Consider the following 27,332-nt stretch of genomic DNA (forward strand, 5'->3'; position numbering starts at 1 on the left):
TTAGTGTGTCACCATAGAAACATTCAGCTTCTTAGTTTTCGCAAATTGAGGTTACCTTTCTCCGAGGGGCTACTCCAACGATGCCCCTTTCCAGCCCTGGCTATTGGTGTCTGTGTCTGATGACTGCAAATCTCGAAGACCATACAGTAGCTGCTGCTGCTAATGCAAAGCAATATGATTTTTTGTCAGTGTTTTTTAAGCACAGGGTATACCTTTAAGAGCCTCCACCCTGTTAATACATAATATAAGGGGACAACAAGTAGAAATGAGCAAAACAAGCCTAAGAAGCATCAGAGTGGCTTTCTGAGAGCTGGCTCAGCGGGTCAGGTCCCCATGCCCCAGGTCTGAGAAAACCTCCTACACCACCCCGTAACCCAGCCTTATTGGTAACAGGCTTAGCTTCAGCCAGAATCAAAAAGACAGTGCCAATCTCCTACCACTGGAATGGTTAAGCACTCGATTAGATGGAGGAGATTGATTTCTAATACCCTTGCTGAAGAGAAACAAAAGAGGCAGGAAGCACAAGGGCACAACCCCGTCCGTATGTTTCTTGAAGCCAGTTCTCAGGAACCCAACCCAGAAACAGCACTGAGGAAATTTCCTCAGCACCTGCCAAGTATCAAAATGTTTTTAAACCACTGCCAATCTGAAGCTGTGCCTCCTCTGAGCGTTCAGCACTGGGGGCTCGAGTCTTCGCGGGCTTTACAGAGCACAGCCGCAGGTGCAGTCGCTTTTCAGGCTGACAGATTTCACCAGGGACTGAATACGAGACAGAAGTTAGGCAAACTAGTTACTTTAAATGTCTGATCTCACTACTACATAAATATTTTAATTATAGCATTTCCATCCATCTCAAGGCCATTTCCTATTCAATCCGGTCTGAATTTCTCGAACAAGCAGTCCCAGATTATATAAATAAATAACTATGTATGTCTCATGTACAACCAGGAATAGATTACTCTACTAACGCTACTCAAACAGAAGTAACAACAAAATTTGACTGCAATCAATAAATAAATCACAGAACAGAATAGCAGGCACCTGCTATGTTATTTTGCTGAATAATAGCAAAAAGTAGACAACAGCTTTAATTGCTTCTGTCAACAGACTTCAACTTCCTGCACACACATTTCAGTGTGATGTTATTCTCATTTTTGAAAAAAATAGTCAATCATCCTAAATTCAGCAAAACCTACCTCCAAAGGAAAAACAAAAAACAAACAACAAAAAACAACACAGAAAACAAAACCAAATTTTCCTTTTCCCTCCTCATGCCACTTTGGAGTGTAACACATTATCATATAGGTAGATAGCCCCAACTATTGTTTCATGCATCTGACCAAGACAACAGAATTATCTTCTCCGACATCAGAATTCTCATACAGACTGAGAAAAGAAAAAAAAAAAAGAAAAAAAAAAGAGAGAGAAAAAAAAAGAAAGAAAAAAGCCTTCACATAGATGAAAAATGATCAAGGACTACATCCATTTATACCAAGAAATATAATTACCCAAGCAATTTAAAAACAAAACAAAACAAAAAAAAAACAAAACAAAACACTAAAACAGCAAGAGAGAGCAAAAAAAAGTCATTCTAAAATTCAAGTTCCCACAAATAGGGAATCAAAAGCTTACTAATTACTGTACAATGACTCCATGCACGCAGCTTTTCACTTCTGACACACACCATTTACTTACTGAAGACCGCAGGGTGACGTACAAAACACTCAGCTATTTACTGCAAGCTTGATGAAAGAGTTCATCGATATAATGGAGAGCAAAAAATCCACATGCATATCTTTAGTTTCTTTACCTAAATGGCCAAAACAGGCAGTCATCTTCTGGGCATACTGACACAAGCCATTCTCGCTGTAGGACTCCTCACCGAGGACCTGTTCACTCATTGCTTCCGAAGGAGCTGCCTTTCTCGACAAAGTCAAACAACTACTGCTTGCTTGAGACTGATAAGACTACAGAGCTTCCTCTTCCAGTTTATCTCCATTAATAATTCAGGCCCTATATAAAATTTGCTGAGCTCTAAAAACCAGCAGCGCAGAGCTACTTTGTGGCTTTTGAAGTAATCATGTCCTTAAAAAGTATCTCAGGTTATTATAGTCCAATAGTTTACAGCCATTATTTTAAATTGCAACAAAATCCATGCTCTTGCTGCACAATGGAAAATATTATTGGGATCGCGTTCTGGTCAGTAAGACACATAAAACATCCCCCAGCTCAGACCCAGAAACAGAATTACCCCCAGTACTGACACACTCCAGCAAGCAGACATGAACACTGTTGTAAGGGCATTTCTCGTGTCACGCATCCCCTCCTCAATGCTATATATTTTCTGGGGACTAAAAACAGTAAAAAGAGCCCAGGTACTAACACCACCTTATTTTCTGGCACCTTCTAGCACCGTGTATTGCAAAAGAACTAAGGCACTGCAGCCAGGAGCAGCAGGGCACTTTGCCAGATCAGCCGCCAAAGCACGAAGCCAGTCTCACCTCACCGCTACCTTCGCTTACCTAACATGAGCAAGCAAATGAGAAACCAAAAAATTGTAAAGTACCACAGAACAAGCTCACCATCCTTGTTGTTTCCACCAGCAAGTATGGGGAAGCGGGTTCAACTCAACAATAAAGCAAAGGGTCAAAACCTGGGAAGAAAATCAAACCGAACTGACTCAGCAGTCCTCCTCCGGGCCCACTGCAGCGGCAGGCCTCACACACCTGTCTCTGCTTTGCTCTTCAGAGACCACAGCACAGTGAAATCAGACTAACTAGAAGAGCATGAAAACATATACTACAGATCACCCGATTAATGCTAGTGACTGAGCTAAATATTTGCAGAATGACTTTTGCTATCCCCTCTGGTCTCAGAGGATGATCACAAGCGAAGAACAGTTGGGCCTCCAACAACTCTGCTCCTTGCACCCCACACTTGTCTCCTCTCTGTTATAGCCTCCGCACTAAGATCACACCCACTCATGAAAACATATTTAGATCATATCTAGATCATATAATGACCGCTGATGTCCATATTAAGCACTGCTACTACTTTACTTAACAAGACACTTTAAAAAGAGATCTGTGCTAGCATATCTGGATGCAAATTTTACAACAGATCAAAAAGCCTAGTTACTCAATATTACTTCACCAATTTCCTGTCTATAAAAGCATAAAGAACTGAGGAGCATTGCTATTTTTCATTGTGGTACAGGCTATGAAGAATCCGTATAGATACAACTTTTATAGTCCATAGGTCCCTACCAAGTTAATTCCTTGGTTTCAACTGAAAAGGTCAGATAAGCTACGCCACCATCTACAACAGAAGGAACACAAAGATCACAGAGACACAGGGCAGCTCCATACTGGCAAAAAGAGCAGAGTGGCTGACTGAAAAGAGCTCTCTCAGGTTAAAGTGACATCAAAGATAAAATGATTTGTATTACAACTCAACTGAACAACCCAGTTAAGCCCTAGTCTCCCATACAGGCTTACTGAGCTGCTAAATCAGGATTTGATCTTCACCATTATTATAACTGACATTTAACAAAATAATTTGCCAAGTTTTATCCAAAACACCTGTTTTTGCAGCACACACGCATGCAAAATACAGTACCAAAGAACTGTTATGAAGTCTATGAACGTCTACGTCAATGGATAGAAGCGAGTCTAAAGACTGAATAGGATGAAGCTGTGGTTGTACCATCTTCCACTGCACCAAACATGGACTTTCTGAAAGCCCATCTGAGGATTTATTTCCAAGGTGGCGCACTGCAAACTGGATCACAGGTCTATGTAGTAACAGCAAGACTTGCATGCACAAACTATTTTGTCTAACTCAGAAATAAGAAAGGAATTGAATTTACTGATTTTTTTTTTTTTTGGTGTTCATTGCAAAACATATATAAAATGTTGCTTTGCCCTGTATTTCTTCTGTACAATTTGCAAGCAAGAAAAAAATATAAAAGAAAACACTACTACAGTTCTGCCTCGGACTTAACTAAGACCACATGGTGACAATTTCCTTTCCCAACTGATGACATTTGCAAAATCTTTCAACTGAATTAAAGCATTGTGCTCAGCTTCCTGTTATCAACTACGTATGATAACTTTCATGGCACATGAGCCTTAAATAACAAAAGACCAGCTTTGCAGTGCATTGTAAAGCTGGACAGGCAGCATAACAAGCTCTTGGGAAAGCTTTCCCCTTTGCTGTACATTCAGAAACTGAATCTGACTCACTTCCCTAAACTCCAGAGTCCACCAAGTTTATCCACCAGTGAAGCAATGCATGTTAAGATAACACACACAAAAATATCAAAACAATATGCTTGAGATTAAATCCAATCACTCTCTTGGACAACAAAGGAGAGCGACAACAGCCATTCTCTATTGTGCAATTAGCTGGGCTGAAATAGTACACACACAAAAAATCAATCACCATATGAAATATTTACATGATGTTAGGGGCAAAAATAACATCAGTTAGCAAAGCACTGTCTACTACCTATGGCAGCTTTGAAACATCCCTTTCAAGCATCAGGTATCGGTCACTGTCAGGGACTGGACATACGTCCACTGGAAATGAAAGAATAGTTTAAATCAGTTTCTTAACTACCTGATTTCTATATTGGATGACCCATTTTCATTAAGAATACTGCAAATAAATGAACATAATTTGTTCCTAAAAAGCATCTCTAAGCTTATCTAAAAGTAAGAAAGAAATCTCTTTGTAAAACTTCCTAATTCACTAATTTAAAGCAAAATACCTAATCTTTCTACATTGCAGTTCTAGGTAAAACAAAACAAACCAAAACTTTCCTTGTAATTCACCAATTTACCACTTAAAACACTTTAAAAATCCACTAAATGGTTTGTCAAATGATTTTTCCATCTTCTGCAGAAAGCTAGTGCTTGTGGAGGTTACCATTTTCATTACAAAAATGGTATCTCCTCCTAGGTTCAAATCTAAAGCAGAAGCAGGCAACTAAATTTCCCAATCTGTGATACAAAATCACTGGCACTCTGCTTGCTAGAGGAGTGCACTGATAATAGGGTTAAGACAAAAAGCATTGTTCAACCAAAGGCTATTTACCTTACTTTATCAATTCAAATGTGCATTTCAGACTAGTCACGGGGAAAAAAAAAATAAAAAAATCTACATCCTTGACTATTTTCAGACATAAAATGTCAGTGTGTGCATTAATGGATCAGTCTATTGTATTATTTCGAGATGAGGTGGCTCAGCATTATATTTCCTGGCAGCACAATTAAAACTAATCTATTGATCTATAATGCCAAGAACAGTTCAACATATATTCTTATAGCAAAAGCTATCCTTTTTACTTAAAGGTGGAAGAAAACAACAGCTGTAATTGCTGACAACTGATGCCATTTTGTAGGCAGGATATGGTCAGAGCTATACGAAATACAAATATAAGAACTACTGCACCCTCAAGACTCTGTATAATTGAACAACTGACTCAGCAACACAATTCAAGTGCTTGCCTATCTGCAACCTTATAAATAATCCCTTGGCTTTCCTGGGGCCATGCAGTATGCTTTAAGTTAAAGAGACGCCTAAGCCACTCTAGGGAATAATTAGCAAAAAGGATCGTCCTGGCAGAAGCTGGCACACCTTCAGATATTTAATAGGAATTATTTTTTTCCTAGTCCTCAACAGTGTTAGGTATGTTTTATATAAACAGATACTAGAGATGCAAATAAGCAGTGTGGAAAAAACATTAAAATTTTTTGATTTTCTTCTACTTACTTGTGGTCATTACTTTGTAACACTTCAGCCTGTAGCAGCCTGTAAAGAACCACTATCAAAAAAAAAAAAAAAAAGCTTTATTATATTAGCTAGAGGCCCCAAGAGCTAGAGATGGTTCATTAAAATAGCACCCCATTGTGTTTCATATTCATTTTGCTTTTTCAGACAACCACAAAGGTAGCATCAAATGAGCCAAGATATGCAAGAAAAATGGAATTCCGTTAATCAGACATTTTTTCTTCACTTTGCCTTTCTTGAACTTTGATAATTTCTTCCAGCTGAGAGGAGAAACTCTGTAACACTCTCTTCACAACGGAGACCTCATACTACCTGAGACAGAAATAAATTGGGAAGGGAAGAGATCAAAGTTGAAAGCTTGGTTTTCTTTCAGTCCTCGTATTTATTTCTTGTACCTTTTTAAAGTGTGATGTGCTATAAGCATGACATCAAAGAAAGCAGCACTCCTCTTGTTATGTACTAAAATAAACTGGATCTTATTGCACTGTCTCTTCTGACAAGTCACACGATTACAGGAATATACACAGCAACTTCACTCAAATGCTGAACAGAGAAATTATATTAGAAGAAAAAGTCCTCTAGGTCACTGTAGAACCTCCTGAATATCTTAGCTGAAAATTTCCCTTTCTCTCCCAATGGTGGATCTTCCATTGCAGATGCAGAACCAGCACACGTGATGGCACAAAGCATGAAGCATTTCTGTTGGTGCATCAAACCCTCGGGCTCCCCAGCACCACAGCTGTTCTCGGAGCCTAACTGCAGGGTAACTTGCAGTCCTCCTGCCCTCAGCTCCAGCGAAGCGCTAGAAGAGGCTCCATCTTCCTGCTAGAAGGCCTAATTTAGGTACCTAACAGAAGCTGGTAAAATTTTTGGTAACGTCTGTCAAAAACAAAACTAAGAATAGGAGGCTACCTTTCAATACAGTGGAAAGTATGGCACTGCTGGAGGATGCCAGAAATGACATCAGATCAGTTCATCCACTGCCAACATTCCTGCTAAAAGCAGCTTTATATATGCTGTGTTGGCTAATCTTTGCTTTGTAATTAAATAAATCCCACAGCACCGCTGAACCCTTCCTCTCATGGTCAGCACTATCGTGTGGTTGACGAATCGGCTGTGCACACACGCACAAGTGATCAAGAGCCCCGTTAAAACCTGAGACATGTCAGTTAAGCAAAACGATGCTCTGCCAGCCGCTTGCTTCTCGCAGGGACCGTGTTCTGCACCAGCACAGACAAAACACTGGTGGGGCCGACAAAAGACTTGGGATTTAGTTCAATTCATTCGTGACATGAAATGATGCGTAACATAAAATGTAACCACTCATATTTAGCAAACTGAGGTTTTGGTCCTCCTGGGTATCCCATGGCCTCAAATTGTCTTTTTTGTTTTGTTTTGTTTTCTTGACATTTAAGGGGAACCTTTACTTGAATAAGGTTTGTAACCTGGCACCAACAGAAAACGCAACAGCCACAGAAACATACTACACTTCCAAAGCCGACAGGACACGAAAATGGAGAAACATGTCCTTGACGTGAAGACAGATACAGCTTGTTTGTGCTTTACCAGTGCCACTCAGCACAGAACAGGCCTTATCTTGTTGTATTTCCCTGCCACGTACAATGTGGTGCAGCTCTGCCCATTAAACGCTACGACAGTTATTCAAAGATAGTACTGCATCAGGAGTCTTGATCCTGCAGTGGAAGTGCAGGGCATTTGACATCTAGCCAGCCTAAAATTTTGGAATAGGAGATAGGAAAGAAGGTCTTACAATATCGGGAAAACCATACTAGTGGTAGTATAAACTACAGGAATTGTGAATGAGTCAACTGGAACAGCTACAAAGAATCTGAGATCACGATGTTGATAAATTGATTGATATTTACCGTACTATATTCACAACAATGATTTAGAGCAGTATTTCTTCAGCAGTAAGTTCTTGACTTATCCTGCCATTCCTTGACCATAAGCCATCTATTGAGGGTATTTGCTTTTGCCAGTCAAGGTCACGTATGTCTTGGGCTACTAGAAAAAAAGCTGCTGTTCCAGCAGGTGAAATTTTATCAAATGTTTGTGTTTTTTTTTTGTTTTTAAAATAAACTTTAACTAAAACACAATTTAAAGTCAAGATGGCCCTTCCCATCTTTGGGAACAACCTGTTGCTGCATTCTTAGTCATCATCACAGTTTCTCTGTCCTTCCTGGTACGTACACTACGTTAAACGCTGCATCTAGACAGTTACTCCACGATGGGAGGTCCAATTCTTCAGTTCATGCAGAGTTCAACCAATTATTACAAGGGCATATTAGGGTTTTTCGGTTTGCTTTGGTGGGTGGTTTTTTTTTGTTTTAAGTGTAGACACTCCCTTAGTATATCACACAGATTAATTTATGTTGATATTATCACTCTGAAACTTGTTTAAGGCACAGACTTAACACTGACACAGATCTATGACAAAAAAATCCCTTTTCCACATACCAGCTCTTCAAGTTCAACTTCATCGTTCCTTCTGGTATTTAAACTCTACGTATTCAATTATTTGGTAGGAGTTTTGCCCTGGTATCTTTTAGAAATAGTTCTGCAGCTGAGAATAACAAGAAAACATCAACAACAACTAAAGAAAGCAGGCATGCCAGCCAACCTGCCAGGCTGTGCTAATGAAAACTGATTGATGAAGTACTTCTAGCAGCACTGATCAATATTTTCAGATGAATCAGTTAAAGCAGGTGCTGACCACCACAGGATTTAGCAGTACAGACCTTATGCTATAAACATATGTTTATAACATACGTTTTTTGACTGAAACTAGTTGGCAGCTTCCAGTTATTTCCTTTTTAACTATGAATGAATTACAAGATAAACCATTATTTTATAGTGGTTTTCTTTTATATTGTTAATGTGTTTTTTTTTTCCTCCACATTTATGCTTTCTTTGGAATCTAAACATTCCCAGTACTTTTCCTAGATTCAATTAATTGATTATGAAGAAGTCGAAAATTTCAGTTCTCCAGCTGCTTGCTGGATTACCATCAGAATAAGGTCAGGCCTTGCAACTCAGAAGACATCTGACAAAGAACTGGTGGGTCAGTTTTCTAGAATGGGAAAGCTAGCACATGAAACTGATTAAAAACAGGGGTAAAACAAAAGTGTCTTCATTACTCATTTTACTGAAATGACAAACACATATCTCAAAAACTGTCTCTCTGTGTATAAGATCTCAAAAGGGCTAGACTCCCAAATTCCTCCTAATGCTAGGGAAGAGAAAGTACAAATACCTCGAGTATGAAGGAGAAGCCATCAATTCTTCCCTCCTGCACTTTATCAGTGCGGCAGTCAGAAGTTTATCTACTAGGACCTCAACAGTGAGAACAGATTTCCAAATCCACACAAGAGATCGTCTGCACCAGCCAAAGCAGGCAGAGATATAAGCAAGACTTCCCCTACTCTCTGTACATCTGTTCAGGAAGTGCAGAAGCAGATATTCAGTCTAACCTCACTAGAATGAATCCCCACCAGATTTGGACAGATGCTCTTTTCATCAGCACGTTCATGTAATGATATGACAGTTTCCCACATCACAGCAACACAGAAATAGCTGATTTTAACCTTGCACTTCTGTGCAGATTAATTTATGTTCTTGCAATCAGCCAAAACAGAATTTAAAAATAAAATAGTAAAGAAATAAGGAGGGGAAAAAAGTAATTTTCCACACGTCATTCACCACACACTGAGAGATGCAACAGAAATAGAACTGTTCTATCTAGTTCCACATTAGGTGAAGTGTTTGGCCTACAAAAAAAAGAATAATTAGCAATGGAATATTTTGTTGTTGTTGCTGTTATAAAAAAGTAGAATTTGGGCTATTTTTTTTTTAAGGTAAAGTGATACTTTTCATAAAGAGATATACAGAGTTCTCTAATATGCATACCTGTACATTTTTTAAGCTCCATAAAGATAGATGATGTCTGTGTGAGACATTATTTTTAGATGACAAATATTGGATTAGACAATGCAAAGAGAAAATATGATTTTACTTTTGCCAGCTGTAACCCCTGAAGTCAAATGGGGTCCTGGGAGGTTTGTTTATCTGTCCAAGTGTAAGAGAATAAGCAACTACCCACGCTTGAGCTACTAAGAAAGCTAAGTCTTTTTATAAGCATGTGTCTTCCCTCATGTTTTTCTAAGATTCTGTTATAAAAAAAGAGAAATGTTTGATAAATGAATTAAGACTTGCAGGCCGCTTGCACGTGCATCAGTCATGTTGTATCGCTTGCTTGTACCTTACCACCAAAACTGTGGTGAATGGTCTTTTGGTGTTTGGAAGCAAAGTGCTTCGAGGTTCATCTCCCAGTGCCTCCTTGCAGGCTGCTACACGTCGGCAGTCAGCACTGCTCAGTCATACCCGCAGCACCTTTTAACAAGGAAAAAGCAGAGCTTGCCAGCAGCAGCTGCCCAACATCCTGCTGCCTGCCTTCTGTGCAAAAGCAAACAGGAGTGACAGACAGTTGCGGGACAGCCAAGAACTCGTAGGTGCGCTTAGTCAGTAAGTCACAGATTGTACAGCAATGTTTCCTCAGGACAAATTCCAAAGAAAGCTGCTCTCAACAGCGCAGATCAAGTTATCAGCTTTTCATTCAAAGCATTAATTAACAATACTTGGAACTTTTATGCCACCTTCCATCACAAAAGAGCACTAAAACCTCTTTATACAGAACTTACCCCACAGCAATAGCATGCTGTCATCATCTTCACCTACAAAACAGAAGAACCACGAAACAGAGCAGGGAAGAGCTTTCCACAAACACACAGAGTCAGAGCTGGACAACAAGGCTGTTTAATTCCACCCGGTTGTGCTCCACTCCTCACATTGCAAAATTCACTTCAGATGAGAAGCACATGGATGCACACACTCACTGCTCAGCCATGTAGCAAAGTCCATGGACTTTGTTACATAAAATACATCAAACTGGGAAAGGGTTTAACCGCTTAATCAGTAAAAAAGAAACTAAAGAAATTGCTCTACTAACAAACATGCAAATTTCAGTCCAACAGAACTTCCTCAGCCCGTTTTCCCTCTGTAAACCCAACAACCAATGTCCTGTGCATGTTTTAACCTATGTAATTGTTCGGTAGAGCTATAGCCCAGGACAAACCTTTGCCGTTTGCAGAGCTCGGATGTATTTCTAGTTCCATTCGTGTTCTCAAGCAGTAACGTTTCTGGACCTCAAAAGCTACAGCCTTCCAGAGCAGAGATGTAAAGCCAGAGAAACGGCAGAGATCCTTCAGTGGTGGCTCACTTTATGGCTTTACTCCCAATATTTCCTGGGTTAGCAGTACTAAAGGGAGTGGCCCTAGCAAAATAGGTGTGTCTATGTTCCCAGTTTAAAGGAAGAGTGAGTATTTTCCTCTAGATATTCCACTCATCATCAGGACCGTGGTATATTGCCCTTCAAACAGCGGTGTGTTCCAATGTATCAAGCACCTCAAAGCCGCTGATATCACTGACAACTTTCTTTTTCCTAACCTGCCTCAAAGGTTGACTGCGAGCAGACTTCATTTTGTCCTACAACTGCTTTACTTCTATTTTACTCTGTGCTTCACCTCCACTCCACTGCTCTTCTTTTTTTGGATATATTGCACCTAAACAAAAGAATAAGAGCCTGTGTAAGCCAGGGATCAAAGAAACAGTTTTATCACTTAGAGCAGGGAAAGCTGAAGTCCCATGCATCTTCCTCAGGTTCCCAGAACATCCAACCCGGACAGAAGCAATTAGGCTGACTACAAGTGTAAACTTCCAGGCATTTCCTTCTACGCAGTTGCACAAGAGACAAACTGTTCCACGAGCAGCTGAATTAATTAATCTTCATTTCTGACAGATTTGTGTTTAACATCCTCAATACCCACCAGGTCTGCACTACCTCCATGTAACATCCTCTTGGCAACAAGATTCCCAGAAGCGCTTTCAGTTCCTTTCCATTTGTCTGCTTTCCAAGTTTCTCTCCATGTCCTTTAGACCCATCCACCAAAGCCTAAAGCTGTCTTCCTTAAGTGCTTCAATACCTGAAGTTTCCACCTGTGCCACCTGAACTGCACACTCTCTTCTCTCACTTTCTTCTTTCCCCTGGGCCCCAACGACTGCTTAGTACCTTTGAGTTCTATTCCCTGAAAGAATAGAAGGAATCCCATTTTCCCCCTAAAATTTCAGTTTAAATAACCCCCCCAAAAAAGGCAAATACCCCACATTTTCTCTTGTCTGAACTTCTATGTAAAGATGTCAGAAACATACAAGACCTGCTGGGTTCCTGGGTAAGAACTCCTACATCCAAATTTTGGCCAACTACTTTTAATTCCCTGCTTCAAACAGTAAATCCTGAATTTCCTGAACTCTTGACTTCATTTTCCCCACACTGAACCGTCATCTTCTCAGCCAGCTCGTTAAAAATATACACTCATCCAGACGCTCAGACAGCTGTAAATGCAGGCCCGGAACCCGGCCTCCCTTCCTTTAGTCGCAGGCTGCCGTTCTCCTCCTTCACCTTTACGCTTTTCATTTGCTGCCAAATTCAGTGTAGTGCAGGACAGGGCGTTCACTCTGCTTGGACTTCAACGTGCCTGACAGAAAACGATTAGCTCAACAGAAATACTGCTTTCTCTCCACCCCCATCCTCCTTTCTAATAATCAAGGCACTCTGCGCTTTAATTACCTTCACTGACACTCTTATGTGGTAGGCAAATACAATTAGGCCTGTTCTACAGACAAAAAGAATTAGAGCACTGCATTCCCAGGAAGCGTGGACCATTAGCACTTATTTTTGTTGACTCTGCTCCTAGATACAACTGCGCAGTGCGTACGTCTCAGACACAATTGCAAAGAGGCACGCTCTGGGTCTCCGGCCTTGTTAAGAGGCAAGTTCCTGGAGCAGGCCGCTGTGACTTCGGCAGCTAACCACATCTTGATCTTTTTTGCTCAGGTGAAGAGATGAAAGGAGAAGTTGAGAATGATGCAATAGACATCTACATATTGCACAACTCACCGTGCTCACACCAGCTCTGTATTATTAGTAGCCATAGTACTGGACACTATGCTGGAGCCATATATTAACTCTTCTGTGTGGCTGTGTATGTACATACACACCCCTCTATAACACAGGTTGATTGTACGTTCACTTTCATCTATGTTAAATTAACTGACCATTCCTGGTAATTTAGTGGGAAGTGATCAATTCTCATGCACTTTACCAGTCCCCAGTCTCATCTCAGCAATCTCTGTTCACTTCTCATATGCTGAGGATCTAGCCTCCAAAAACCCTGGGGGATTTGAAATCCACGGGTGTGCTGCCATAAACACTGTATGTTGTTCCCATGAAAAAAAAAAAAAAAACAACATTCAAATCTCGCCAAGTGACAAGACTCTGAAATACTGCAGTCTGTTATGCTCATCAGAGAGATGTTTTTGTTGGCTATTAAAGCTCAGCAGAGACTTGTTAGCTATTAGATCTACAGCAATCTCACTGGATTTAGCTTACTTCAACCTATACAGTTCTCAGGCCTGTTGTAATTCCTGCATTGTCTGAGCATAACCAGCCCCGTGGTGCGAGGGCCTTGCAGAACTGACACTGGTGCCAGCAGCACAGAGAGGCGACAACGTCCTCAGTGACGCCACCACACAGACCAACAATCTGATGGCTCTTAAACTGAAGAGCGTGTTTGTGGGGCTTTCATTTACATTTAATACCATTTTTCCCCTGCTCCGGACTTCATGTAATACAAACAGAAGCTCCCAGAGCCACAAACTGCCAACTATCAGGGAACGCACTAATCGAGGACGTTATCGGCCCCTTCAGACAGCCACAGATTCACGAAGCAGCAAATTCCTGTTGTGTCTGCTGGGAGACACACCAGGCATCTCAGCCTCTCCTTCAAGTTTCCAAAGCATTCCTTCCTAGACAACATTAGACCATAATAGCTCAGCCTGCTCCCTGGAAGATCTTAGCCTTGTTGAGATATTATTTCCCAGCTACAGGTTAAGAAAACACTTAAGAAATCTGCCCAGGACCACAAAACTCTATGCTCAACTTTGTGAGTCTGTATCAGGAATCCCAACCCTAGGCATTCAACCTCCTGTTTGGAGAAAATTATTAAAAAAGAAAGAAAAAAAGGGAGGAGGGGGAGCAGGAACAGGGACGGGACTGAGACTTTAAAGGACGAGTGTGCTCTTATCATAAGGAAATTAACTTACCCTGTTCCTTCATAGCTTTTCTCCTTGTTTCTTCTCACTCCCAGCCCCACATAACAGAATATGCACGCACACCGCTCCTGCGATGACGCAGCCTTTCACCAGAGCTGGTTCGTAAGGGCCAGCAGCAGAACCAGCAGATCACAGGATGGAAATCACCAGCAGACTCTCCCTCGTTACTTCAGCAAACAACTTCCCTCACCTCCCAGTCTAGGCTGAGGCTCCTGATCGCTAGTTACTCTCCTTCTCATTTACTGCTTCCAGTGGTGACTATTCCAGATTTTTTTCTCCATCCAGTGAAATTTTTGCATCACCAGCAATGTCTCTGTCTCCCAGCAGAAACTAATTTACAATAACTTCCTTAATGCTTGTGCGTAGCAATTATTTTCAAGTGTAACTGCTTGGAACAGGCGTTATGCCATGCACTCTGCGCTCCAGAATAATGAAACTTTATAGACATACAAAGCGTAGCCAGGCAAACACTCCTTCCCTGTGCATTGCTAATTGCATCCTAATTATAACGTTTTACATGTATTTACGCACCTTTCATCCTGCTGCATCCCAGGGCACTTTACAAAATGTCACATGGTTTTAAAAGCAGTCCTGTATTAAGGCAGAACTCCTAGCACCCAGACAGCCCCAGAGCCCAGCGCAGCAGCCCGCAGATACGTGCCTTATGAGGGAGGTTTTGGGCCAACGGCACAACACCGAGCCCCTGTAGTTAGATAAAGACCTGCCTTCCCCCTTCAGACATCACTTGAAATTCTTGCATATCCATTCCATTTGATGATCTCAAGGTTTTAAAAACATTAATTAACTTGTACAGTATTCTAATTAGGTAAGGCATAAATGAAGATATAAAACCTGCAATGCTTCTGCTAGCAATCAAGAGCTACTGCTTAAGGGAAAAACCATACGAACCAGGGCAAACACTGAGAGAGCGCTCTAGATTCTCTCTCACGTTGCAGCAAGAGGTGGTTTAGCTGGAGACTGCCTCCAGAGCAGTGTTTGCCAGCTACCAAGGCACCCATTCTCTCTAAATTCTTCTAATTCCTCCCGGAACACCTCCCTCCTCATTTTCACTGCTCTGCACCCCGAAGTAGTGAGCTCCATCTTGCACTCCAGCAAGGAATGAAGAAGCACTTCCCAAATAGCTCTTTTAGCTTTTAAGCCTATCACTCGCTAATTCAATGAGGTTGAGGTGAAAAGTCTTATCTTTGGGGGGAAATAAATAAATAAATTGAAGAATCATTTTCTACATGCTTTCCCTGCCCATAGATTTTAGAATTTTTTATCCTCTTCCAGCACCACTTGGTTGTACAGGTAAACAAGCATAGAAGCCAATTTTTTTCCAACAAACCCTTACACCTGCATGAATACAAGCTGTTTATATTTAGGTGTCTAATTTTAAGCACAGTGTTTTAAAATTTCCACCCGTATAGACAACAAGTCACTTTCTGAGTTCACACGCTGAGCTAGTGACAGCCCTGATGAAAGAGCCCAGGCGTCCTCATACTTACAGTCATTACTAGAAGGCAAGAAGAGGGAGTAAATTGATTCTCTGATTCTAAATTGCATGCTCCCCAACATACGCACACAGGAAGGATGGATGCTGAGTCAGCACTATTGGGATTTCAGTGTATGCTTGTAAGAAATGCAAGTATATCAGTTGTGATACATTGAGCTTTAAATAGCTTCTCAGACTAAAATGGCAGTTTCCCCTTAAACTTTAAATAAAGATTTACCGAACAATTTTGTCTTTTTTTTTTTTTTTTTATGCTAAGCATTTGCTGAGCTACACGAATGTGCAACCTCCCTCTGTGCTTTTCCACCCCGAGTTGTAGCTTGGGAACTTGCTGATACTGATTGCGTTCCCCTGACTTGGCTCTTAACGCAGGCGCCAAGCAATGGATCACAAATGGATAGCATGAAGATAAAACGTTTGGCAAACACTTGACTGTCATATGCTTTCTGTTGCCAAGAAACAAAAGAGGACCTATTAAAATCATCTCATTAATTAACTTTTCTATGATTCTGTTTTTATTGGCATCTTGTTCGTTAAGTAAATGCTTTTTCTTTCAGAAGGAAAGTGTGTTAGCAGGAGTGACTTTTATTCCCACCAGAGGCTGGCATTTACCAAATCTTCACAATAAATAACTTTGGGTGAGATCCTCAGCTAGTAATGGTTGCTCTTGCTCTGGTTTTTGCATACAAATAACCTTTTTTTTTTTTTTTTTGAATTTTGATGCAACTTTTTTGCAATTGTGATCTGCTTGCTGAGCAACTCTCAAGGAAAATAAAAATATTTCCACTCTGTCAGTGACAAGAACACTTACATCCTCAGTTTTCGCAAGGAAAACTCAACCCTCAAAGTCAGCTAAGACCTAAATGAAAAGCCTGGTTCAAGGATTAATTCGTAATGAGTAACAGCTGTAAAGATACAAAATGAGATTGCCAAAAGCAAAAAAGTGACAGGCAGGCGTCAGTTGTGCTGATGTTCTCCTTCAACCCGAACACACGTGGCTTTATCTGTGTCAGGAGTTTTAATACAATACTCCAAGGCTGACTGTCAGCTCAGAGACTCCTCAGTCTGAGGCATGATGTAAGGAAGTGAACCAGACTCAGCACCACAGGACCCTGAGCGCACACCCATCCTCGGCATCAGGCTTCCCACATCACCTGGTGTGAGTCTTTACAATGCAAGTTTAATTTACCAGTCTCTGTGCTATTACATCTCCTACAAGAATGTAAAGAATATGCAGTCTCTAAAGTGAAGACTTTACTGTCTTGTTTTTTATAAGAAATTTGGGCATGGCACTGAGCGGCAAAATATGATACGGGGATGGAAGGAATGGATGCAACTTTCCAGTGTATCAAGTTCAGCCGTCAGCAATTACAGGCTATAACATCACACAACTCCTTACCTAACCTGACCAAGTTCCAACCTAAAAAATGAATGTCTGCAAGTCCCACTGGAAGCCAGGTGTCAGGATTCAGTTCCTTCTGGCTCCTATACTAAATTTGTTAACGGGATGTTTATGAACTTTTTTCCTGTGACAGCTTCATCCATTAGTTAAAACAGCTGCTCTTCCTTCACTAGTGCCACGTACTCCTGGACGTGTGCCCTGACAGGTACGTGTTCTCTCAGCATCTGTTCTGTTAGGCTCTACCAACACACACCCGTCTAGAGAAGTTGGGATTTACCCACCCACCGTCAGCCTGCCATCAAACAAGGGGTGAGCATTCTCCTTGACAGTCATTCCCCCACTGGTTAATTCCTACCGAGCAGCAAAAGTCCTTAGTCCCCAACTACACAAATATATATTACTTACTAAAACTTAATTTTAACCTGTTTTTATGATTTGCCCTCAACTCCTCTGTACAACATTCTAATCCCTACTTGGCACTGAATATGCCTCCCAAATTTGTCATCAGTACAGTTGGTTAGCAGACACCTGTGTTTTCCTTGTGTATGAGCCATAATCTCTTCCACCTTAATCAGTAATTTCTCAAAAATAAATATTCAAGTTTACAAATTTGTCCATATTTCATCTGTCATGTTTTACATTAGTCTGTGAAAAAGACCCCCCATCAGACGCTTTTGCAGTAAGCTGCTCTGCTGGCTCAGATCAGGTCAAAAGAATTCTTTACTCTGAGATAAAAACCAACAATGGTTAAGTTCTGTCATTAAGACTTTGCTCAAATGAGCCTTCAGTTCAGCTGACATGCTCTACATTTTCAGAATAACCAGAGCATTGTTTTGGGAGTTAATGAGAAGCGCAGCCATTCGTACTTCAGTACCGCTGAGACACCATAGGACGTAGCAACATTCCTGCACCAATTAAAACCTGATCAGGTGGGATAACCACGAGACAGGGGGGCAAATTAAGACATAAAGAGAAAGGAATGCCTTGGTCTAACTTTGCACGCCACAGATCAGGGGCAAAGCCAGAGCGAGAAGCTAGGCGTTACACCACTCCAGGCAGGACCCCACAAGACAGCTTTTCAGTTCTGTTTTTGTGTGGAAGTACTGATACACCCATAGGACTATTCAAAATGACAACAAATGAACAATGTAGTACAACCAAAAAATCAGCTCTCTCTCTTTTTGGTAACTGTTTTTTAAATAAATCACCAATATCTGAAGACCAAGGCTCAAAAATTTGCTAGAAAGGGAACATCTGAAGCAGTTAATGGCTTTTACAGCACTTTGTGTGCTGTAAGTATAAAGCACAGTTGATAGGGAAAAATACTGGGAGAATTCAAATGATGCCTTATAGCTCTTTTTTGCTTCAAGGCAATTTTTATCACAGCCTACTGGATTATATTAAAAATTCTTTCATTAAAATTTTATTACCACTGACAATACTATGTATGAGATGTGACTTCAGACCAAGAAAATTTTCTTTCTTATCACAGTGATTAAAGCAAGGTAATACAGAAACCTAAGTAAGAGGGGCTTTTGTTTGTTTGTTTGTTTTTAACTTCAACACCTGTCTAGTCAATAGCCACACAGCGAATTTCAGGATGTCAAGCACTAGTGAATCTGAATAAATAAGGTTTTGTTGTTGTTTTTTTGTTATGTTAAGCAGGGAAAACTGAAAGTGGTAGCAAAACAGACCTCAGGATTACATGCACTCTGTTTATCTAACAAATGAGCAGTAAAAAAAAAAAAAATGTTAAATAGAAAAATACAGGATTAAAATTTACAGAAATGGTTAGGTCAAAAGAGAGGGAGATTTATTCTTCTTTTAACTCACATACCCATGTTTTTATACCTGCGAGTTTTATTTAGAAGTAGGGCAATGACATTTGCTCCTAGTTATTTAAAATGCATTGGGGCTGCCTCGCAGAATCAGCGGTTCTATTATTTATTTATTATCTGTGGTACAAGGGCAGAAGACAAGAACCAGGCTCAGTGCTACCTGCCACACCTAACCGGTAGCTCAGCATTGCTGCTGCTATTACTCAGCACCCCATGCACTACAAGCAACACACAGGGAGCTCACCTTGCAAGGTGCAAGTCCTTTCTTCTTTCTGCCCAAAATTTTCTGCTAGAGTAAGCAAATTCTGGCCAGGACTAATATGTGGGACAAGAGACCAAAAAACAAGAAACTCCTACTGACCAACATTCAGCAGGTCATTCGCCATCAGGACAGGGTTTAAAAGGAAGAGCCCTTTCAAGCAAGAGCAATGAATGCAGGGGGGATGGAGAAGGAGATCGCTGGTTGAGTGAATTCTGGAACTCCTACAGGGTCAGCTTCTATCTTGTGGCTGGCACCTCTACAACCAGGGGTGTGTGTGTGTAAAACTGGGTACTGTGATACTATTCCAGAGGAAGCTCTCAGCGCTGCACAGAGGGGAGCCATCACTTCCCTTGATCTGAAAGCTACATTCTTGAAAATCTTGTAAATTTTATTCCACTGCAGAATGAGCTCTTGGTGTCATAAGCAAGCTTGTCTGGGCACAGTGCTGACTCTCATTTTACCTGTCCATCAGGTCCCGCTAGTCCTTCTCTGCTCGCCGGATGCTCCCAGCCTGCCTGGTTCTTCCATCCGACGTGCCAGACTCCATTTGTCCTTGCAGAACACCCCAAGTTCTCTGCTGGCCCATCCCTGCAGGTGGCTCACGTGCCTCTGCGTGGCAGCCCTGCTCTCCCTCCAGCTACTGGCTGCTCTCCCAGTCCAGTGCCACCCGTGAACTCCCTATAAGGGGCATTCTGGCCCTCCATTTGGGTCACTGAGGAAGATGTTGAACAGCAGTAACTCCAGTATCAAACCCCGAGGTACATTGCTTGGGACAGGCTGCTAGACACTCCTTCAGCCTAAATGGTCTAGCCAGTTCAAAAACCTAGCCCACGCAGTCAGTCCACGACCCCCAGTCTGACGGCAAATATGCTCTAGCAGATGTTGTGTCGGCTTGAAGAACAGCAAGCACACTCAGTGCAAAGCTGCACCACTGCTACACACCAAAACCTGGACAGAACGCGTTCAAGGGTGATCAGCCCGAGCGAAACCCAGCAGTTAGCACTGCGAAGAGCTGTGGTGCCATTTTAGAAGACCAAGATGTCCATATGCACACATCCCATACGGAAACAGACCGTACTTTGGTCACTACTTGAGAATTCCTCCCTTTCCCTTCTATTACTAGCAACAGCTTTCTCTTCTGTCCGTTTTCTTCCTATTACAGTCACAGAAGGGAAACTAGCAAGGCGTTTTAACACCTCATTCTCTTGTTATTAATTAACCTGCCCTCCTGCAAAGAACAGAAAGCAGCTAAGATGTGGTCTGTTTCTTCTATTTAAAGAACGAGCTGTCATAGTTACCCATCCATCTCAGATCAACCAGAAAATAATTCCACACCCTTCAGCATCTGAGAACGCATGGAACAATTTAATGGACAAAAATTAACACAAGCCAGTGAGATTTAGCTGGCATTTGACTGAACACTTAGTCAGCAGTCTATGCACACTGATGACACCTACACACTTATTCTACTAATTTCTATCATGAGTTTCACATTTGTTCCATGACAAATTAAGAGTTTAGAAAAAAAAAAAAAGCCAACAAATTGTTTGGCCTTTTAGCAGGCTGTTTATGTACGCTAAAGGGTATGAAAAGCCTTGCTCAAGGTCAACCGCGTTGCCAAAGAAGGCGGTTCAAAACAAATTCCACCCGGAGTATGTCTCTGATCACAGATTTGTAAGGCTGGATAGCGCATACCTTACAGACACCTACACTGGAAACACAAATCCTTTGTTCCACTCTCTGTGAGCGTTCGTCCATTTTGCGTAGACACCTTTCCATGGATCACATATTCTTGGAAGCTCAGTTTCCAGATAGCTTTATTGTTGTGTCACTAATTTTTCCAGCTCAGAACTATTTCCAGCTACAGACTAAATGCTATTTTTAGTCTTAAATTCTGTCTCATTGCTAGGCTTAAATTCCTTGTGTACTTCAAGATTCATTTTGGATTCATCTCATACTTTTGCCATGCCAAGAAAATTCTACCGGTGATCTCTAGATTAAATTCACACTGATCGTTCTTTTATCATCAATCTAAAATACTAAAATAATAATAAAGCATGGTGTTACCCATCAATTTTTAAAAACCCTTAAATGCTGTATTGAGTCTTAGACTTCAAATTCAAGACAAATCAGTTTCTGTCAAAAGATTTTAGACTTGATTCGTCTCATCTCCATGCCACCTATACCCTATTCCCAGAGGCACCAGAGTACTTCTAACAACTGTCTTCTAAAATCTCCAGCTGGCCTGACCGTACCAATCCTTCCCTCACCTCCGAGTCACCTGTCTCAGCAGACTTGGTCACTTGGTCATACCCTTTCACTATTATCACCAATCAATTTGCAAAGCTGTCATTTCAGGACCTCTGGAACAAGAGTCCCATTTTCCAAAAGTCAGTTTCAGCAAATCCAAGTGTACAAAGCACCTTCCAAACTAAACAAATGAGCTGGGCCGTCACAGCCATTCCTATTGTTCTTCAATTATAACCACATGAGAAAAAAAAAAAAAAAAAAAAAAAAGGAGAAGAAAAAGAGCTAATCCTGGGAATACATAATGACACCTATGTCCTGATATGCATATTACTCACACGGTCAGAAACTAAAAACTCTGCTCTTCTACGCCAATAGCATTCCTTCTGCATAAAACCACATTAAAAACAGAGAAAAACCTAAGAGCTTTTCTATCTTCTGGAAGCTGTTTAAGAAATACAAAAAACCTGCTAGCTTATAGTATAGCTAAAGCAGATGAAAAATCCTGGCTTCTCTAAAGGCGCTGCTTCCTACTCAACTTCACTCCTTTCCAACAAAACACAAACACACCAAAATCTAAAGGAATTCTCATAAATTTCAATGCACATTGTGAGTAAAGCTATCATAAGGCAATCTGACAGGAGATGGGTTAGAAATACCTTGGAAATACTTCAATGGCTCCAGTGCCTTGGAGAGGTGACAAACTGGTCGCTGCTAGCACTAAATAATACAAATGCTTATTTAAAAGTTGTTGAAATACGTGTTCCAGACCTGCCTGTAGTGACAACTCTTGTTTGCAGCTCAGGAAAAACAAATTTCTATTTCAGGAAGAAAAACTATTCTTGGGGAAGATGGCTCCAAATCTTTCCTTAAAGGAATTCCCACGTAAACTTCTTTCCCTGTGTAAGCCCCATTACACACCGGAGAGGTAAGGGCTCTGCAAGCTCACAGCCTCCGAAGCAAGGCTGGACAAACAAGCTGACATTGTTGCCAGCCCAAGTGACAACCAGGTTATGTCCTTGGTTGCCCCACCAGAGGGCCAGAAATACATCCCTGTGCTCCGAGATGACAGTATTTATTCCAGAAGCGAGGGCCAACGCCTCCACCCTCAAAACATGTGAGATAAGGTTTGGCCGTCCCCAGAATAGCAAGAGCATCACCTACACAGGCGCTGGGAGCATGCTGGGAGGCAGGGAGGCATCCAGCAGCCCGGACGGAGCACGGCTGGCAGGCAGCAGCTGCTGACAGCCTGCCAGCACCCAGCCTGTACTGCAGCAACAAAAACAACTTCATTAGCGGGCAGCCACAGTCTGCGCTGACTTCAGCTCCTGGATGATTTCCACACACAGCTCGCTGCCTGTCTTTAGCCCAGCGTAGCTACAGCTTCACAAGCAAGGCTTTAAGGTAGCAGAGTATTTTCTGACTGGGTAGCGTCTGTCACAGTGGGGACCAGCTCTTCAGTTGTGATCCCAGCGCAGCGTCTCATTACTGCCATATCCCACAGCAGCACTACCGTGGAAACAACCAATTCTGTAGCAAGGGGCTGCAGCTCTTGGGAAGGCAATGCACTTGGCATCTGAGGGGCTGGATGACAAAAACAAACAAACAAACAAACAAACCCTCTAAATTTCCCTTAGAATTACCCCATAAGAGTGGAAGCCTTTTCTGAGCAGCTCTGAGTATGAAAGGGATCTCCTGGGCTGCTGAATTAGTGCCTGTGAGCAGCACAATCCTTTAATACAGTAGCATAAGAGAGGACCTGAACCAGGAGTAGTTCAGACATACTTTCCTGAGCGGCAGAGGAAAGCCATCAGAACACTCTCAAGCACAATTTTTCCACGTGGCAGAGTGGCACAGGCACAGCACCGGTGCCATCCAGCTGTAATTCACAGCTCAGAGCAGTCCCCAGTCTTTCCTCCGTTCTCCCAACCCTCCTGAATGCAGAAATGGGATTCAGCTTTTTCAAAACGAGCTTCTCTGAGTCACCAGTGAGAACAGCAGCCACCAAAGTCGCAGGCTGGGGCTAACTGGCGGGACGTGGCACTCAGGAAGCCTTCAGGGCACGGAGCCAGACCAGGAGCTGTGTTCCCTGGGGAGCCTGCCGTTCCTCGCTCCCAGCAGCTGAACCCCGGCAGAAATTCTGGATGAAACTCTGGAAAATGTGTCTAAAGACTGACTTGCTCAGCTGTGGGTGAAGGTGCCGTACGTCAGAGCCAGGGGAAAGCAAATGTAAATTGCTGCACCGGGAGTAGGAGGTAGGTAAAAGGCATCATGTTCAGCAGGAGCCCTTAGTCCCTGGTGCGGGCTTGAGGCCACGGCTGTGCACGGAGGAGAGACCTGGGCCCAGGGGACGTGGCGATGTGGTGTGACACAGGGCTGCCTGCAGCCCACTGGGACACCGCCGTGTCGCTCTGTTATAATGACTTGTTATGGCACAGGCAGATTTACTTTTGAGTGCTTGCAGTCTTCAAACATGGGCTATAATGGGTTTTCTGCCTGCAGACATTTCAGAAAATTAATTCAAATTAACTTTTGAAATGAATTACATAAAGCACTTTAAAGCCTTTTGTGGACACTCTTGTTCATAACTAAGAGTGACCTTAATTTCAGTTAGCTCATTACAAGAATAAATTAAGATCAATCAGAGCACCTTCTACTCTGGATTCACATCCTTGTTTAATTTGGATGAATCGTTCCTATGCCCCTCCATCGGACTGTGTCAGCTGTCACAGAAGGCTGGAGAGCAAACAGAAACAAACAGCCCTGCATCATCTTCCCGGCGACGGCAGGGTGAGACAGCTGTAACTCGAGGTGCTCTTCCACAAGGCTGGGACTCTTTTGTTTCTGACACCCAAGTAACCAACGCAGGGGGATTTTTTAGTATTTCCCTTGAATACCTGGCAGAAAAAGCCTCGTGTACTCTGGAAGAGCAACCCCAGTAACAGGTCAGACAGCCTTTCCCCCACCTTGAGTCCCCTCAACAACAGGCTGGGTTCCCGCTGAAGGTCAGTGAGGGACAACCAGCGGGGGGTGGCAGCAGTGACAGGTCCCTGCCGCCCCGTCACAGGCCGCAGGAACAGCACGCGACGCCCCTGTCAGGCTCCGCTCCAAAGGCGACGGCAGCTGAACGCCGCGGATGATGCCAGCTGTCACTTGAGCTGTACTTGACAGCCCTCGGCTTCTCCTCAAGCGCAGACTTTACGCAGAGACCACAGAAGGAACAGCAAAGGAACCAAAACCGCCTGAATTTTACAGAAGTCTTCCGAGCTGGACGTAGGCTGAAGGATCAGGCAGCAGTCACCGAACACAGAGACTTTCCTTACAACCAGGGTTGGCTGCTGCCTCATTTGGGGACAGGAATAACCTGTTCCGATAGATTTACTGCTCTTACCATTTCCCACTAAGCCTTTAACAAAGTTTTTATGACCCATTTCCTTCAAACAACACCCTTGCAGCAGCCGACAATGCAAGGAAGTTACACTTGCCGAGAGGAACAAAGTCAAGCAGGCAGATGGGAGGCAACACAAGCTGAGAAGAAACTCCCTCTGCTTGCCAAAGCATCTTCCCCATATTTTCCACAAAAAGCTGCGGGCAGCATTCCCTGCTTTCTCTAATACCACATCTTCCCAAGGATCACAACTTTTAAGTCACCTTCTACTCTCGTGCAGCGTTTCTAAAAGCACAGCATTAGCCAGACAAGCTTTTTGCCTGTAGCTAACTGGGAGAGCAGCTTTCTTGTACGTGCCAAGCTGGCGCAGGGTAAGAGTTAATCTGTATTTATGCCCTACATATCTGCAAAGCAGCGAGCGCTGGAGAAGTCGAGCAGCATTCCACCGATCAGACTAGCGTGATACCGACTTCCTAGAGAAAACCAGCACAGCGGTTACACGTAACTGAAGGCTTCACCAGCTACTTTGAAATTCAGATGAGTGCAAACCTTTGCAGCTCCAGAGACTGAGTTGTACTGTCAAGGGAACTTGAAATGGTATAAACGCAGGAGAATTTGTCCTTATGCTGTCACCTATTTAAATGACTATGAGTTCGCAAGTGCGCGTGCACGCCTGAGTGCACGCGTATTTAGGCATGACAGGGTGATGGTGATTGTCTCTCCCTAGCATTATTTCACTACGCCGCATTGTGGAAGTGTCTGTACTATCAGTACATAGCTCTGAGGGGAACGAGTGAAACACGAAGGAGCATGAAGAAGGGTAACTAACAGCCTGCAGTTAGGGGTGCAGTGGCACCCAAGATGCCAGAGGTTAAGTCTTACCTTCACCACAGACTTTCTGAAGAATCTTGGACACACCACTTCTCTCTCATGGGTTAAAATGAATGTGTACTAGAAAACAAAGGTTGTTTATACTTGTCGTAGGTCTAGAAGTGAGACTGGAAAAAAACTGTAAATCCTGAAGAGTGCTTTGGCTTCTTTAAATTGTAGGTGTCCTGCAAGTTCTTATGTAACCCTCACCCAGAAGAGGGAGTAGGAACAGACCGAACTTCATGCCGCATTACAGAATGTGTGCCAGCCATCCACACCGTGCTCTGGATTACATAGGTAGCTCCACTTGTCCCAGAGAATCCAGAGAACTTTACAGCCCTTACTGGACTATGAAGTAGGCTGACACAAAGCCCTGACAAGCAGAAGTCCCACTGCAGTAAGCGGTAGGAGTTTCAAATTCAGAGAATCAGATTTGCAAACTGATGCCAAGCACAGTAGCAGGAGTACTGTTTCAGGGTAAATCTATACACCCAGAGCACTGCAGACTGTCTTACGGCTGAGAATTTCCTGGTATTGAAACTGGTAGGATTACTTTCAACCATGAACAAGTTTTTCTCTTTGCTACTGAACTGCTCGATGGTCTTTGTTTCACTGCCTTTATTTTGCATAGAATGAAAAATGGTCAAATCTGAATTCTCAGACACACACCGGTTGCCCTACTCCCTTTAAGACAAAACACACTTGAAGATAGACCAGGGAGGAAAAACAGAGATGGAAAGAGGTAAGAGCAAAGGTAACCTGTTACTTAGCTGAGTATTCTGCCTGCATGCATTCAAGTACATAGCTTAATGAAGATATACTCAAGGAAGAGACCCTTGTGGGGGATGACTTTACCAAAACATCAGGAGACTAACTGGAGTGGGCATTAGCTGTATAATCAAACTATAATGCTTAAGACTAGAAGCTGTCTCTTATGTGGACTGCAACAATTTCATGCCACACTGAGACAAGAAGTGAAAAGTACTATAATCAAATAACTGGAACCTATCATATCTTTAAAGAGAGCTATTCAGTGATGCATCTAAAAATACATCAAGCAGTTATACACGGATTAGGGAAACAAATTATAACTACCTCAGTTGAACTGGATCTGAAATTCGTTTTTGTTTCTTGCTGATATGGTTTCAGGAACCTCAGCGCAGTCAGATTTCACAAGGTATCCAGCAGCACCTTCCCAGGGAGCCCACCGCTGTGCCGCAATGCCATCTCGGCCCCGACACAGGCAGAGGACTGCAGCCCTGCCCAAGTGCAGGCAGCCATCCCCTGTCTCCTTTGCCCAAGCTCACTCGAGGATGAGTCAAGCCTGACACTACTTTAAATTACAAAAATTGCCTAAGAAGCTGTGTGGCAATGAGAGGCATGATAGCAGAGATCCACAGAGAACAGAAGACAAACATCTTTAAGATTTTTGAAGTATAATTTACCCCCAAAATACCCAACATCGATATCATTACTAGGCCAAACATCTGCCACGTTCCTCACTCACAGCAGTTTCTTGGTGAAAGTTAGAAACAAAAAGCCCAAGTAACGTGTCCTGTGGAGTGGAGTGAATTTTATGTCTTCCTTCCCCATCACGCGTCTGTTTATTATACTATTGTATTTCCAGCCTTGTCAATGGGCAGACAAACACTTGTTAAAAGTACTGCTCCCAGACAGACTGACTGCCTTTGGTACTCTAGTGCTCTATGGTAATTTTCTGCTCTTGAAAAGATTAAACAAGGAAGGAAAGAAGCAAGCCTTTGGAAATTATT

The 27,332-nt window shown here is 42.4% G+C and overlaps 1 protein-coding gene across 5 annotated transcripts in view; it reads right to left on the bottom strand.

Annotated features, from left to right (window-relative positions):
• The window catches only part of ABLIM1 (actin binding LIM protein 1), a 192,282-nt gene that overhangs the window by 135,147 nt on the left and 29,803 nt on the right, over positions 1-27,332 (bottom strand). Inside the window, exon 1 of one of the 5 annotated variants that reach the window (XR_013953079.1) lies at positions 1,696-1,967. The exons of 2 other annotated variants lie outside the window; for them this stretch is intronic. Coding sequence is in view for 1 of the 3 variants with exons in the window: in XM_080598268.1 (XP_080454394.1) it covers positions 10,946-10,985 (40 nt within the window). In the remaining 2 variants the exon portion in view is untranslated. Of the gene's footprint in view, positions 1-1,695; positions 1,968-10,945; positions 11,106-27,332 lie in introns of those variants that run through there. 2 more of the 5 variants (XR_013953080.1, XM_080598268.1) reach the window with 2 other exon arrangements.

This window comes from Anser brachyrhynchus (assembly GCF_964034855.1).
Source record: "Anser brachyrhynchus genome assembly, chromosome: 6".
Taxonomy (NCBI): Eukaryota; Metazoa; Chordata; class Aves; order Anseriformes; family Anatidae; genus Anser; species Anser brachyrhynchus.